This window comes from Brachypodium distachyon, chromosome 4, assembly GCF_000005505.3.
Source record: "Brachypodium distachyon strain Bd21 chromosome 4, Brachypodium_distachyon_v3.0, whole genome shotgun sequence".
Lineage (NCBI taxonomy): Eukaryota > Viridiplantae > Streptophyta > Magnoliopsida > Poales > Poaceae > Brachypodium > Brachypodium distachyon.
The window spans coordinates 42,228,121-42,244,603 of record NC_016134.3 but is presented as its reverse complement, the minus strand read 5'-3'; the positions used below and the strand labels follow the sequence as shown (position 1 = coordinate 42,244,603).

The 16,483-nt window shown below is 43.2% G+C and overlaps 3 protein-coding genes across 3 annotated transcripts; 2 read left to right on the top strand and 1 right to left on the bottom strand.

Annotated features, from left to right (window-relative positions):
* Positions 1-679: 679 nt before the first annotated feature.
* On the top strand, positions 680-3,381 carry LOC100824340 (probable flavin-containing monooxygenase 1). The gene is made up of 5 exons (XM_003578532.4): positions 680-1,204; positions 1,732-1,969; positions 2,058-2,233; positions 2,342-2,700; positions 2,789-3,381. Exons 1-5 carry the CDS (start codon positions 758-760, stop codon positions 3,141-3,143), a joined length of 1,575 nt encoding a protein of 524 aa, XP_003578580.1. The 5' UTR covers positions 680-757; the 3' UTR covers positions 3,144-3,381.
* A 932-nt stretch (positions 3,382-4,313) lies between these two features.
* LOC100824028 (probable flavin-containing monooxygenase 1) lies at positions 4,314-7,524 on the top strand. The gene is made up of 5 exons (XM_003578531.4): positions 4,314-4,860; positions 5,332-5,563; positions 5,647-5,822; positions 5,946-6,304; positions 6,959-7,524. The coding sequence occupies exons 1-5, from the start codon at positions 4,414-4,416 to the stop codon at positions 7,302-7,304; spliced, it is 1,560 nt and encodes a 519-aa protein (XP_003578579.1). The 5' UTR covers positions 4,314-4,413; the 3' UTR covers positions 7,305-7,524.
* Positions 7,525-8,423: 899 nt separating this feature from the next.
* On the bottom strand, positions 8,424-15,727 carry LOC100825239 (protein DETOXIFICATION 45, chloroplastic). Its single transcript, XM_010240162.3, has 14 exons — positions 15,218-15,727; positions 15,002-15,126; positions 14,694-14,837; positions 14,476-14,624; positions 12,586-12,721; positions 11,851-11,947; positions 11,384-11,484; positions 11,089-11,252; positions 10,630-10,701; positions 10,415-10,531; positions 10,233-10,328; positions 10,001-10,122; positions 9,541-9,597; positions 8,424-9,112 (listed from the first exon to the last, which is right to left on the bottom strand). Exons 1-14 carry the CDS (start codon positions 15,529-15,531, stop codon positions 9,091-9,093), a joined length of 1,716 nt encoding a protein of 571 aa, XP_010238464.1. The 5' UTR covers positions 15,532-15,727; the 3' UTR covers positions 8,424-9,090.
* Between the last annotated feature and the right edge of the window lie 756 nt (positions 15,728-16,483).

The window sequence follows — 16,483 nt, the reverse complement described above, 5'->3', positions numbered from 1 at the left end:
GTCTCTAGCCTCCATGCCTATACCAGATCTTAACTCCAGTCCACCCGAAGATGATACTGGAGCCAATTTAGGAGATCAAGAGCCAGGTGGAGCCAATTTGAAAGATCAGGAGGAGCCAGGTACAGAGCATGAGTAACTCCTTTAGCAGAACAGAGAAAATTATCATTTGCCCCTATAGATTTTGAAATTGCTCCTGCTCCAGCAAATGCTCCGTGTATAAACATAAAAGGAACACAGATTGATTTAGCATGTTGAGAAAATTATCATTTGCCCCTCTTTTCCGCTTGGGCCATCACGACGAATTTACCGTGTGGATATGCAGCGGTATCGTCCTTCCCTGAATCGACACATAGATGTTCTCCTTTTTGACGATGACGGCAGGGGGTGTTCACGTGTCCATTTGGAATTTCCACGCTCAAATTTACCAGTGCTAAGTGAAGACTTGGGTTACTAAAACAGATTTCTAGTTCCTGCTACCAGTTAACTTGAACCAACCATACGATCAAACAAGCAAGCAGTGCAGCAGTACGGCAGCACCTGAGTTGAGTGCCACACTTTGCTTTCATCCTTTATCATCGTTCCAAAACACGTGACGGCAAAGTCGATCCAGACCCACCCAGCCTGTCACCGTGCCACGCTCTCTATATATCACCGCCAGTCTTCCTTCCACTCCCCCACAAATTAACGCCAAAAAACGGCCACAGCACGGCCGCCAGCTAGCTAATCGACACACGCGCGGCCGCATTGCTTCTTCCCAATGGAGAAGAAGAGGGTGGCCATCGTGGGCGCCGGCGTGAGCGGCCTGGCGGCGTGCAAGCACCTGCTGGCGCGGGGCTTCCTGCCGGTCGTCTTCGAGGCGTCCGAGGAAGCCATCGGCGGCGTGTGGGCGCGCGCGCTGGCGTCCACGCGGCTGCAGACGCCGCGGCCGTTCTACGAGTTCTCCGACTTCCCCTGGCCGCCGGACGTGGCCGAGGTGTTCCCGGACCACGCCCAGGTCACGGCGTACCTGCGCTCGTACGCGCGGCGGTTCGGCGTGCTGGAGCGCGTCAGGTTCGGCTGCCGGGTGGCCGGGATGGAGTACGACGGCGTCGGGGAAGAGGAGATGATGGGCGCTTGGGACCGCTGGGCCGGCTGCGGCGAGGCGTTCGGGGACGGCCGCGGCGAGTGGCGGCTCACCGTGCAGCAAGGTTCCGACGACGTCGAGGTGAGAAATAACCGTACGGGTCGATGTGACGTGACTGGCAGACCCGTGTGGCTCAACTTCAACCTGTTTTTTTTTTTTTTTTTTTTGAGAGGACTTCAACCTGGTAAACATCATCCCTAGCCTGTACACGACACGCTGCAGTAGATACTCCAGGCCCGGCCCATGAGGCCCTTCTTACTGGACCTTTGCTCAATAGCACCCAAGAACACACTGTTCTAGAAAAATAAATGAAGAACACGCGCGCGCGCGCGCGCACACACACAACTCTGATTTTTTTTTAAAAGAAGAAGAAGCCACTCTTCAGTTCAGTTTTGTCCTCAAACATGCCATGTTACTGACAAGAGTTAACAAAGAGAAGACGGGTCTGTCTCAACTCTCAACAGATCGTTTTGGCTACCCAAACAGGTCACCAAGACGAACAGTTTATCAGTACCAACTTATATATGAGCCAACACTTCAGTTCATTGTACATTGGTAACAAGCTGATTCTTGCCTCTGATATCCCTTTCACAACTATCAATCTCCAGACGCACATCGCGGACTTTGTGATCCTGTGCACCGGCAAATTCAGCGGTGTGCCAAACATACTCACATTCCCACCTGACAAAGGGCCGGACAACTTTGATGGCACGGTGATCCACTCCATGGACTACTCCGACATGGGTTCTGCCAAGGCCGCGCAACTTATCAGGAGCAAGCTCGTCACCGTCGTCGGCTACCAGAAGTCTGCTCTCGACATTGCTGCTGAGTGCGCAAACATAAACGGTGAGATCTCTTTCCTGCACCTGTCCACACAAAACTTGTTCGAAGCATTCAGATATCGTTAATTGTTCAAGCTGTTGCTTGCACCCAGGAGCCGAGCACCCGTGCACAATAATATGTCGCACGGAAAAATGGACCATACCAGACTCCTACGCTTGGGGTGTCAACTTTGCATTCTTCTGTCTCAACCGCTTCTCGGAACTCCTGGTTCACAAGCCAGGGGAGGGGCTGCTCCTTAGCATTCTTGCTACCATCTTATCACCCTTGGTATTGGCCACAAACTCCTTTCATCTATGCTATTCCACTCTTTTTAAGTAACCAAGAACCATTGTATTTTTTGTTCATGCATGTGTGCCACCTGAATATTCTGATCAGAGATGGGTGTTCTCTAAGTTTGTCGAGAGCTACTACAGATGGGCGGTGCCCATGGATAAGCATGGCATGGTGCCAGACCACAGTTTCTTCCAGGCCATTAGTTCATGCTTGATTGCAATATTGCCAGACAAATTCTATGACATGGTTGATAAAGGAAGCATTATTCTCAAGAAAGCAAAGAGCTTCAGCTTCTGCAAACAAGGTGTAACTGTGGAAGGAGAATCTGTGCCGATAAAGAGTGATATAGTCATATTTGCCACTGGATACAAGGGAGATCAAAAGCTCAGGGAGATATTCACATCATCCTTGTTCAGAGACATTGTAACTGGCTCTCCATCCAATGTTATTCCTCTCTACAGGTTTGACTTATCCATCTCTCAAACATGCTTGTTCAGCTGTTTATGTGTAGAAACCTAACAAGTCACTGGGTTATTGTGAACTGGACAGGCAATGCATACATCCTAGGATCCCACAACTGGCAATCATCGGCTATTCTGAGAGCATAGCAAACCTTTACACCTTTGAAATGCGCTCCAAATGGTTGGCTTGTTTCCTTGACGGAGTATTTCAATTGCCTAGCATACAATCTATGGAGGCAAATATAAAGGAATGGGATGAATACATGAAGAGGTACTCTCGTGAATACTTCCGTCGATCTTGTATTGGAGCTCTCCACATCTGGTACAATGACCAGTTGTGCCAAGACATGGGGTGTGAACCCAGGAGGAAGAAGGGGTTCTTGGCAGATTGGCTGATGCCATATCTTCCAGCAGATTACAAGGATATCGACCTGAAGAAATGACCTGCTTCAATTGTTTGTGATGTGCTCTAGGCAAAAGGGCACAGTAGGCGTTCTAATCTCATAGAGAGTAGGTAGTGTAATCTCAGAAGTTCATTGAGTTTGGCCTTTGTCATAAGATATGTGAAATGTCACACCATCGTTGCTCTTGAATGAAAGAGAAAATTATCATTCAAGACATGCTGTTATGGCTATTGTATGAACTGAATATCCTAGAATAAGCTCTTCAGTTGAAACTAAATTCGGTACCATGTTCCTAAATACATGGGCAGCGAGTCAGCAGTGAACTCGTACCGCTACCGTTCTTCCATTCCAGGACCCTTTCCAATGGGTAAACCATTCTTGGTATCAGTTTCAGGAAGATGAAAACATGCTCCATGTTAATTTCCTGCTGAGCTATGCGCCCATCAACCAGGCATGCTGTCAAATTAAAAATTAGGCAGACCTATCAACTGATTTTCATCACTACCCAGAATTAACAAGGGTACACAGTATGAACACAGATCTTCCTACTCTACTGTGAACTACGAAACTGTCTATTTCCACCAAGTGCAACTACCACCACCGAATATGATAATCATCTATAGAAAATGGTAATGGATCCAAAACTCCAAATGACTACCCTACAAACATTAGCTGTAAAGCTAGCTGATCCTCACCCGACTCATGATGGAAGTGTCATCGAAATGTCCCCACTTTCACAAAAAAAAACACTTTTGAACCATCACAAATGGGCCACCAAAAGCTTGTTTACTCATCCTATTTGTCTCAATCTTTTATATGTCAGCATGCCATAAATGCAATGTTGGGTCAAGAAGTTAAGTGCGCATACTTATGGCACCCTACTTATGCTGCACCACCTCCATGTGGAGATCCATGATCGACACGAGATAATTGACCGAAGTTAGCTCTCCATGCCACATCTGTATCCCTTTAAATTTGAAAGGGACCTGTATATAACTCAGCAAGCTTTTTAGAACTCATCCATCAGCTATTTCTACACATTGGATCACTGAAGACAAAACGAATAACTGACATAAAACAAAGCAGGACATGGGGTCAGAGAGTGACAGGAATAAACCAAGAAAACAACGAAAGCTAACAACCAAGTGGTGGTTGAGCCTCATCCTGCCACTCAAAAAGATCCAGCGACTTAAAAATCTAGCTCACCCGGAGAATCAAACCCGAGGTTTTACATAACAGACACCCTTTGCCCTCCATCCTCAGGCCCTCCTTCCTTCCAAGTTACAGAGAAAAGCAAACAACAAAGAAAATGGAGAGCAAGAGGGTGGGCATAGTTGGTGCCGGTGTGAGCGGCCTAGCAGCCTGCAAGCACGCACTAGACAAGGGGTTTAGCCCAGTTGTGTTTGAGGCGGATGACACTGTCGGTGGGGTGTGGGCGCATACCTTGCAGTCGACAAGGCTTCAGGCACCAACATCGTCATTCCGGTTCTCAGACTTGGCATGGCCAGCATCTGTGACGGCAACATACCCGAGCCATCATGAAGTCATGGAGTACCTCAGGTCATACGCATGCCAATTTGATCTCCTCAAGTGTATCAAGTTCAATAGCCAGGTGCTCGGAATTGATTACCTTGGTGCAACCGAGGAAGAGATTATGGGGTGGGAGCACTGGTCTGGCAATGGAAAGGCATTAGGAGCTGGGAAGGATGGAGGGTGGCGCCTCACAGTGAAGGACTTGAAAATTGGTAACGTTGAGGTGTGTGCAATCCCTTTGGATATCAGTATTTCTCCGAGTTCCAAAAAATACATGTTTGCGCATGAACACACAGAACTCAGATCACATGATTTGTCCATATGAGATAAATCCTCCATGCGCGACCCCAGAACAGCAGTAGCTGGTTGGGCATTCTAGGTGTTTCTTGGCTAAGTTAGAGCAGTTCCATTTTTCTTCTTCTGTTGTTGTTTTTGGGGTTTTCTTGCCTGGTCGACTTCCACCAGGTGGTTTGTACTTTGCGCGTTCTTTGGCGTCCTTTCTCCTAACAATGACACACATTTAGGTGCATGTTCGTAGAAAGATATTGTGCATCATAAATATAGAAGGATCAGCCTGAACCAGATTTTTTTTATAACTAAGATAGTCTGCTTGAAAAATATTATGCATTTTATCTTATATGTGGAATCACCGTAGACCATACTGCAACTATGTATAAGTAATCTCCTGTCACAGGTTTTTGAAGTGGATTTTCTCATCCTGTGCATTGGAAGGCATAGTGGGACTCCAAATATCCCAGAATTTCCAGAAAACAAAGGGTTTGAGTTGTTCAAGGGAAAAATATTGCACTCAGTAGACTACTCTTACATGGATGATGTGGCTCCATTTGTTAAAGGGAAGAGTGTAACGATAATCGGGTCTGGAAAATCAGCATTTGACATTGCTGCAGAGGTTGCCAAGGTGAATGGTGAGTCCAAGAGAACTAAGACTTCATTATCTAGCAATAATCCATCAAAGGAGCATATGGCTGAAACTTCTATTTCAATGCAGGCACAGCACAGCCATGCACCATGATATACAGAACGAAGCACTGGCTGGTTCACAAATCCAGCATATGGGGAATTAACCTTAGTTACTTCTATCTTAACCGCATCTCTCAACTACTAGTTCATAAGCCTGGTGAAGGATTTCTGCACTATATTTTGGCCAGCGCACTCGCTCCCTTGGTAAATATTACTTCATTCAAATCGAGTGTTGAACTTAGCAGTCAATGGTATTTTCAAATAATGAACTTGCTCCTAGAATGAACTATCCAATTCACAAAACTGAAAGTGTACCTGTTGTTTCAGAGATGGGCAATTACAAAAGTAATTGAAACATACTTCAAGCAGAGCATTCCCTTACAAAAACATGGGATGGTACCTGACTACAGCTTCTCCTTCGCTATGTCTTCCTGCTTGATTGCAATGCTGCCAGAAGGGTTTTATGACAGGGTTGATGAGGGCAGCATCGTTCTCAAAAAATCCAAGAGGTTCAGCTTCTACAGTGATGGGATCATCCTGGAGGACAGAAATGAATGCATAAAGAGTGATATTATAATACTAGCAACGGGATTCAGAGGAGACCAGAAACTTAGGGACATCTTCATGGAAAACTGGTGTAGGAAGATAGTAGTAGGATCATCAGATACACCAGTTCCTCTATACAGGTACAGATTGGGGAAAAAAAATCTTTTAGGGCGAATATCTGAAGGACAATATTAGTGTGCCCAGGGAAAACATTTTTTCCAACATATCTGCAGCACCACTTAACCATTGAAACACGGAAAATAAGGAAAAACTTTGAGCTAATAATGCGCTAAGAAGTACCACCTCCGATCCTAAATTCTTGTCGTTGTTTTAGTGCAAATTTGAACTAAAACAACGACAAGAATTTAGGATCGGAGGGAGTGATAAATAACAGTGCATAAGGTAGGAAACTGAAGCTTACATACAAAGTAAAAATTATTCCGTGCAAAAATATATACATTCTGCACTATTGCAAGGTATAGCAAAGAATTATATATTAACAGCATGCATCCCTGTTAAGGCTATCAACTACCTTTGTATAGAGTGCCTGCAACGCCTTGATAAGTACAGTGTCTTATGCTTTGTCTTGATAAAGACTAACCAGTTGGTGCACAAAACTGAAGATGATGACAAGCTTAACAAATCAAAATATTAAGTTAGGTGAAATTTTATTTTGGATGATTACTTATATGTTGAGTTTGCTAATCTTGTTATCAAAACGATTGAAACTAATGTTTACTTATATGTTGAGTATGCAAAACTAACTCATTTATCAATATGGCTGAAATTAACAGAGAATGCATACATCCCCGAATTCCACAGTTGGCGATAGTTGGATACTCCGAGAGCCTTACCAACATATATGCCTCAGAGAGGATGGCCCATTGGGTAATCCATTTCCTGGCTGGTGGCTTCCAATTGCCAAGCATAAGATGCATGGAAGAGAGTGTAGCAGAGTGGGGAAAGTACAAGGATATTTATAATGGGAAGTATTTCCGCAGATCTTGTATAAGCACCGTCAACATTTGGTTTAATGATTTGTTATGCAAAGACATCGGATGCACCCCTAGAAGAAAGAAAGGATTCTTGGCTGAATGGTTCCAACCATATGGACCTGCTGATTATGCAGGTCTTTGCTGAAGACATGGGTACCTTTCTCACTAGCATATTCATAGCAAAAGAAGAAGAGACAAGAGTTGCTACCTTCAGGGCTCTAGAAGTCTGTCTTGGTCTTCTAGGGTGATTACGGATGCCTTGTTGCATCCTCTAGTTTTCTTGTTTTGCATTTTGAGTCTGCCAGATTCTTGTGAAGTATAATTTTGTTTCCTTTCAATATATATTCTCTGGTAGGGTTCACCCATACTGTTCCCATGAAAAGAACATTTTAATTTCAGGCAGTGAAAGAAGAGAAGACCGAGAAGGTATCAGCTATGTTATGCCTACAAGAAGCCCTAGGAACATACTGCTCAGTTCAGAACTCTGTAGGGGATCCAAATACGGCGTTTTTTATCCCCTAGGGAAGAAGCCTTAGGAACATCATGATCGTGCTTTGTAAAAGCCTGGAGAGTGAGTTTGCTATGCTAAATAACGATAAGTCGATAACCTAGTTATATCGTCGATAACCTAGTTCACCAGGGCTTGGAAGTCAGGAGACTGGAATGAGAGCCCTTGCAGAACTTCTCCTGCTTGTCAGCGTCATCAGCCATATTCTGTGATGGACTTTGTCCCTTGAGTCAGCTCCTGAAGCTCTTTCCTTTTGATATCCATGACACTCTTGAAAATATGGGCATTGCCAAAGGCAGATTGCCATAAACTCCTCCTACTAGGAACTAGCTGCTTCTTCGAACTGGTGGCAAAGGCAACATGATCAGCAGGAATTTCATCGTCTCGAACTTGAGCTCGATGGCACGGAATCAGTTATCAGCATCCAATGACTCATCAGAGTGTGGAAAACAGCTGCGTTCTCATGGAATCCCCCAAGGCCAGCAGTTCTCATGGAATCCCCCAAGGCCAGCATGTCCTCATTCGGTCAACCCTTGTTCTAGACTAGGCGTTCAAGCAAATGCTTCTGATCCATGAATGCGCTCGATCTGCATCGGCACTTATGCCGTTGATGGATGTGGTGGAAGATCATCCTCATCACCAGCATTGGTGCCATGGCCGTGAACACGACCGGCACCAACACAGGTTCCACTAGCCATCCTGAAGATAGACACAACAATCAGTGACAGGATCCAAAATTTAGAAAAAAGACAATGATGGAATAACATATAGGAATTCATTGCAGGTGAAAAAAAAGTACAACATCATCATCTCACGAAGTAGTACAAAAGCAGGAAAGCTTATTATTCATACTGTCAAGTGCATGCAACTCGCAAACCTGAAAAACTACAACAAGAGCGAAAGCAAAAGATGTCATGCTAAACCGAAGGCCCCAGTCCTATACATTATTTGATACACTTTGGCCCACTGTGTGTAGCATGCATCTAACACCGAGCTTCATGCACAACAGCTTTAAGTGCAAGCTCGAAGGAACAGCCAGTTCCTGGTGGGAGAGGCTTATGGCAATGCAAGAGTTTCGCACTGCCTTCCACAATGCCCACGTCATGGACATCGAAAGGAAAGAGTTTCAGGAGCTGACTCGGAAAAGAAAGTCCACCGAATATCTGCGCGAGTTTAATCGCCTTGCTATGCCCCAAAAGATGTAGCAGATCACGCTGACAAGCAGGAGAGGTTCCGCAAGGGAGTAAATCCTGGTATAGCTTATGAGTTGCTGCCATTCCAGTTTCCTGACTTCCAAGCCCTGAGGATAAGTCAATGTAATGGTAAGAACATTTTTTCTTTATTTGTCCTCTGAGTATAACCCACGCTTTATCACTTCCACTCTACATCCTATCTTGCCATTTGGATAACCCAGTTCTTGACATCAACATTTTCTGGGGTGTAACCTGCATAAAAATAATTCCCTTATATCTCAGCAAGCATCCTACCTTATGGCAAAAGAAACTTGTTAAGATGAAAGGAATAGTTGCATTTCCTTAAAAATTGAAACTATTTATAGTATCATACTATTATTTCATAAATTTCCTGATCGGGCTAGTCAATACAAATGTGTTAAGGTATTAGGTAACTGCAATCTTTTATTTAGCACTGAACAGATAACATTTTTGCAAGTCATAGCATATATTGACCAATAACAGAATGATAACCTGACAAAGAAGATGATTTTGGCGTAAGGCTCAATATAAATATTAAATAAACGGAGCATGGTAGAAACTATGATGAGGGTACAAAAATACTCGACAATGATGGATCAGTTATTGTTAAATGCATCAGTGGTATATGATACAACCAAGAAAATATCTTCATTACTAACTTGTATTCCAGATCTTTCTGGTGCAAAAACCACCAAGGCCCTCCTGTCCAACCCAATCTGCAAAGTAAATTATGCAACTGTCACAGGCCGACCATATATTTTGCAGAAAAGCATCATGCAGTTTATTGCAGTTATAATCATTGAGCCAAAGCTTGTACTGCTTTTTTTATTAGGAAGAACAGTTAGACAAACAAGTCTAAGGAAACAATATTCTTAGGGAAGTTCAGAATCATAATTGTGTACTCTACAAAAAAGGGCAATGAGAAGATGATGACATATATATGTGGCAATAGTTGTGATTTCAACAGAAGACTGCTGTTCGTTCAACCTAATGCTGCAGAAAAGAGAATATTACTTCTCCAAGAAAGGTAAACCAATATTCCCTGATAACCTGGCTTTATTTCCAATGACCATATCTGTTCAGCAAATCATATGGAAAAGGTCAATTAAAAAATGTTACCTAAAAAATCCTGCAGCCATTCGTAAACTCATGAAAAGAGCCAGGCCAGCCCAAACCCCAGGAAGCCCAAGAATTCTTGGAGCGAACATCAAAAATAAAGAGGATATTGCTCCAACTACCATCTGTGGATACAAAAGACACAGTAAATCACGGTAGAAAGGAAACATTGGCTAACTGAGAAGCCTGCAACTATTGTAAGATATAAAAAAATCAAGTTACTTTATGTGCATACCATGGAAGAAGCCGAGTATGAGAAGTCTGAGACACCAAAATGGAGTCCATCGAAGATAAAAGCAAGGGCATTGATTGGCTGACTGGCACTAACAAACTTCAAGGAAAAAACAGAACTTAGTAAAGATATTATTGGCAATACTATAATGTCTTATCTTAGTATGAAAAGACAAAAGTGGATACCAGAACACCACTCATTACTATCTGTAGAACCATGGGATCACTGGAGAAAAGTTCTGCAAGTCTACCAAAAGAGGCAAACAGAAGAAGTCCTAAAGCTACACCGACAAATACACCTGTCTGGAAAAGAAAGTTCATGTGTAAATTGACTTGAAACTTGCACATATTACTTTCTACCTATATAAAGTAGCATCAACGCAATTAGAAAAATTTACGACCTTCAATACATCATTTGTGACCTCCTTCACCTTTTTGTAGTCAAGTTTAGCAAGCGAACTTGCAATCAGCGCCTGAAATCAAGAAAGTCTATAAAATAAACTGAATGGGCATGGTTCCTTTGTAAGGGAGATTTAGATCGTGCATAAACATTTTTAGCACATGAATTGGCAGAAGGCACTTTGACCCTCCCATGCTTTACGCAAAAGACTGGTTCTAAGAATAGCATGTTTGACAAGGCGCCAGTCTGTAGCAGCTTTATGCTCACAATGGTCATGCTTAAAACTCTCTAAACATGACTTAAGTCTTACCTTGATTAGTTCAAAACTTCAAATAGCATTCATGTTGTATTTTTCATCCAGAAAGATAAACATAGTGAACTCAGAAGAAACCACGACTATTTCTGAAACTGACAGTGTTAACAGAAAATAAAAATAAGAAGCAACTAAATAGATTTGCACCTGGGCAGAAACAGCCAGTGCATCCGAAAGCAATGATACTGCCAGCCATACTTGCAGACAAATTTGATGGGCAGCCATAGCTAGTGTGCCTTGCCGAGCAGCCATGGCAGTTGCAAGGGTCATTGTTATCAGAACTGAAAGAGTTCTCCCTAACAGCATGCCACCTAAAGAAAAACATTTCACAAATTGTATTCATAGGGAAGACTATCATTACTAAGGAGTTCGTTCATGTAGCCCATAAATATTAGAGTTGTGGAGTGAATATTTACAAGTTTGATGAACACCTGCAACTCACCAGATTTTATGTAACCAACAAAGTCTAGGTCTTCAACTTTTGGAGGAAGTAGAATTGCCTTTTTGCTTAAAGACCAGAGAAGCAGAAACATACTAAAGTACCTTGTGTCTCAAGATCATAGAAGTGGTAAGCAAGCAGCACTGTGAAGAATATTATAAGAAAACATAGGTAGGTTCTTCTGGAGAAAATAAATAAAGTTTGGAGCGCAAATTGCGGTAATTGATTACAGTAGTGGTAACTGGTAATCACGTTGATAAAAAGAAACTAGCGGGCCTTTTCTCTCTTGTAAATCGAATTTGTATCCTCACACATTGGGAACCTTCAAAACCCAGTAACAAATCAATAGGATTTGTATATTTACCTATTTGACACTTTAACAGCACTTAACTTTGAAAAGAATAGTGCTTTGCATTTTCTGTGACTGTGGTTGCAAGTATCAATGTATGAACACAAAATGCAAGACGTACTGTGAAGCAATAGTTGCTAGAGCAGCTCCAGTTAGTCCAAAGTTCAGGTAATATACAAAAAAGGGTAGTAGAATCGCAGCTGAGATGTTGCCCAAACCTGAATATGTATTACAACAGTCAACCAATGTAGAATAATAAGCTTATAGATTATTAAATAAATTAACAAAAAACATAGCACATAGGCCGCACATGATTCTGGTATGATTTCAGACTTCCACAGGACAACACACCAGGCGGCACTTGACCCATGTATAAGATGTAAATTGTATTTACTTCTGGAAGACATGTAAATTTTCCTCGTAGTAATAAACAATCCACACAGTTTACAAAGAATTTACAATGTACTGTTAGCTTGACCGTCAAGTGACCAATATATCCTAAAAGTATCAAGTGGAAACTGATCTTAGTTGGTCCATACCAACATGCTCAAGTTGGTCCATACCAACAAGGCAACAAGTCTATTCCGATGAATTACTGTTAGCTTGACCGTCAAGTGACCAGACCAATATATCTTCTGTTCACTTATCAGAACAAATGGCATGAGGAGAATTTATACAGATATCCGGTGTACTGACCAAGGGATGAAATATTCATCCAGTATTTTGTAGTCCAAGCAGCAGACGTAACTTGTACTAAAACATAAGTGCGTAGCATAAATATGGATGATCAACACAAGCAATAGTCCAATCAATCAAGAAGGGATACAGAGCAATCAATTTAAAAGGTTCCACTTACCACTGTAAAGCAGAGGTGTCTTTGTATCTTTTAATCCACGAAAGACACCTTGAATAGCCAAAGAAACTACAACAGCGGGAGCACCGAGTGCTCTTACAGAAAGAAAAAGCCTTGCAGGATCGTGCATACTTGATGCCTGCCAAAATTACAATAAAGAAAACTGCATCAAAACTTCTGGTGAAATGATAGATTGACATTGTTTGTATTCTTAACTGATATTTGATTGCATTAGTAAGTATAACTGAGACCTGATGCATCAGTTTATCTATCAACACTCAGAATCCATTTCCGTGGCATAAGGATATATATATATATATATATATATATATATATATATATATGATACCACGAATATTATGTATAAATAGATATTAGATACGTTAATATTCAAATTATTTCGGCTAATATTAGGTTATATGGTAAATTATGATTATCTTTTGCAGGATCTTATAAGGCTGGTGAGGCCAACGGAACTACCGACGGTTTTCGCAGTGATGTAATAATCCTACTCAGTACTCACCGTATTTATTACTATATTGCTTCAGGAGTAGCTAAGTTTATTTCCCTAAGCGTCTTTAGTCAGGTTTATATGGGTGATTTCTTATCGTCTTCCCAGGCAGTTCCACCCGAAGGGAACACTTCTCTACGGTTACAAGGTTCTCATTTCAACGCCACACACACACGGCTTAACAGAGAACTACACGCAGAGGTTTCTCCTATAGGATCCCTAGCATAAGCACCCACCCGTATAAACACGCTAAAAAGACCGAGGGAAAAACAAAACTACTTCATTTCACAATATAGCTTACATACGGTTTTCCCTTTCGGGAACCCCCGAAGGGTTCACACAAAGATAAAGAAATTACCTTACTACCTTCCCAGTCTTATGTTACAAATGCCTTGATTATACAGGCTTTATTACAGTGGGAAGTGGTACTACTACTACTAGAAAGCAGATAGTTTTCTGGCTAACTGCCCTGAACTACTTGCTGTTCTGAAGGCTTGTGTTGTGCTCGATGGTTGTGTGTGCTCCAATGCTGCAAAGAGCCTCCTTATATAGGCACCATGGCTGGCTCAAATAGTGCTTCCTTGCATTATTTACCTCACCTTTCTCCATGTCCATGATGCATCTCCTTTATAGGTCTTTATAGGTCCTAGGCTTCTTTTATAGCCTTTGGATGCATGCATGCATGGTGATAAGGGGTCTTTTGGCCTGCCACTTCTCTTTGGTTGCATACGAACGTGGCTTCCTTCATCTTGGGAGTAGTCTTGTGTTTTAATGATAGCGTCTACGACACACTGCAGCCTTACTGTCTGCTTCCTTGACTATTCTTCGTCTGCACACCATAAATCATAGGATCCCATGCATTTGTGATCTTGGATGCTGATGATGGGTCTTATATGCCTAATACATGCTAACGATGGCTCTTAAGATTTAATATTTTTCATTATTTTTGATTATTTATATTAATTTTTTTATTAATATTTTTTTTTTTTTGAATCATATTCAAATCAAATGATATTCTATCAACTATTCGGGGTAAAACTTTTACAGATTCTCCTAAAAAGGTTTCAAGATAGGTTATCATATCTTCCACCTTATTACCTATGCTATGCTGATTTTGTATATATTTTTGAACTATTAAACCTTTCCATATGCTAATTATATTAGGCCAGTCTATTGGGTCATGGGCTGCTAGATATATATATATATATATATATATATATATATATATATATATATATATATATGTATGTATGTATATATATATATATGTTCAACAAATTATCTGGTAAGTCCCTAACGGGAGAAGATTAGGTTTGTCACAGTTTTGCATATCCATCTGTGTTTTGTGATAATAGCATACATCGGTATACATTGGAACATACATGTGAGACGCCCATAATGTTGAGGAGTATTCCAGACCCCAGAATCAAAGCCAAAGCTTCAATAACACCAATAGCAGCTGCCAAAAGTAAAGCAGAAGATATGGAGGGAAGCCTCTTCCTTTCTCCAGCCTCGCTGGTTATGTTTCCTTCTGTGCATCATCATATGAAGTTAGTTCAGAATTCTAAGTCGTTATACTCTTGTGACAGTCACTGAGTACCCGGATTAAGCTGTGAAGAATCATTCCTGGCAACATCTTCAGCCACAAATGAGGTGGTGATGCTTAAGAGCGGTACGTTGAAAAGCTTTGAGATGATGTTGAAGACTGACACGCCAACGGCAGCCGAAGCCAGCGGCACTGGACCTACCAGAGTTGAGATGAACAACAACACAATACATAAGAAACGAAACCACATTGGATTAGTCTTTTTCTGATACTTCACTTCTGCTACTGAATTCACGGCCAAGCATTTCAGCTGAAGGAACTGCATCTCTTTCTAATTGAGGCAGCTGCGGAACGGAGCTTACCTAAACGACCAATATAGGCAGTCTCCAGCAACTGCCCCAGAGGATCGATTGCCTGGCCGATTATGGCCGGGCCAGCCAGGTTCACGAGCTCCTTCCTGATTCCTCCAGGATTATCCCTAGCCAAACTGTTGACAAGTAAGAACGCGAGAGATACACACAAATCACTCGAACAGTCGCCACGGCGAAAGCGAAACGCACACTGGGCTCCGGACTCACCGCGCACTAGCAGCGTCATCCTTCGCATCACCATCCAAGGGATCCGCGCCCCTCGGGAACGATCGGTCGCTCCAAGCATCATCCTCGTCGACCTCGCCGCGATGTTCCCTGCCGCTGCCACTCGAGCGAACGATGTTCCTGGGGCTGGGGAGGAAGTGGCCGGAGACCGCCCGTTTCGCGACGGGGGGCATCAGCAGCGAGAGCCCCGGCCGGGCGGCGGCGGTGGCGCGACGTGCCCAGCGGATCCCCCCGCTCGCCCGCCGGACGGACAGCATCGGCGCGGCGGGGCGGTGCCGATCGGCGGTGAATTCCATCGGGTGGGTGGGGTTTAAGCGAAACTCCCCGCGCCGCGTCGGAACAGGACACCAGAGCGGAGGAGGAGTGATCAAAGAGCGTGCGCCCGAGGGTGAGACGATGAGTAAATGACGACGATGCCGCCGTTCCGGGCACGGGAAGCGGCAGGAGGGGGCGGAGGTAGGAGCATGGTTTTAAACAGCACGCTATTTTCTCGCCAGAGCGTCCCTACGTATCTAAAACCCGACGCTACGTTTAAACAATTTTCCACGCTATGCCGCTATTCTCGCTAATAGCACGCTAAATGACGCTGAACGCTATTTGCTATAGCGTCGCTAAATGATTTAGCGTCCGAAATCCAAATAGTACCATGGGGCCTAAAGACCAGGCTCAAAATTTCTCGTCTCAGTCTCTCAGACCCAAACGGCTCCACCATGAAGACGGAGGCGGCAGATCCTACAGCTCGTGACTGGCAGCGAGGCCAACAACTCCTTCTTTCAGCTTGCAACAAGCCGCCTTTCCTCCTGCTCGCCACCAATGGCGACACCTCCGGTGCTTCAATTTTGCATCTATGTTTATGTCATTGACTTGGTCTTGTAAATGATTGGAGAACTTTTTAGTACGTTGTTATGCTGAAACCTTTAATTTTGGGCTATATTTGATTCATTTCTTCTGCAAAACGCTATTTGAAATATAGCACGCTATAGCGTCTATAGCATCTCGAGGAAGCCATCGCTAAATGTCATAGCGCGCTATTTAAAACCATAGGTAGGAGCCGTAGAAGAGAGGAGGTGCAGACCGAAAACCCTTCCGCCCCCTCCTCGTGCCTGCCTCAGCGTGGCGATGGCGTGGCTTGCTCGCGTCACGGCTCCGAAGTCCAAACTGAAACGTTCGAGCGTGTTTCGTCACGCACGGCATGGGTGACCCACGGACGAAAAACTTGAGGAACTCATGAAAATCGAAAAATATGAA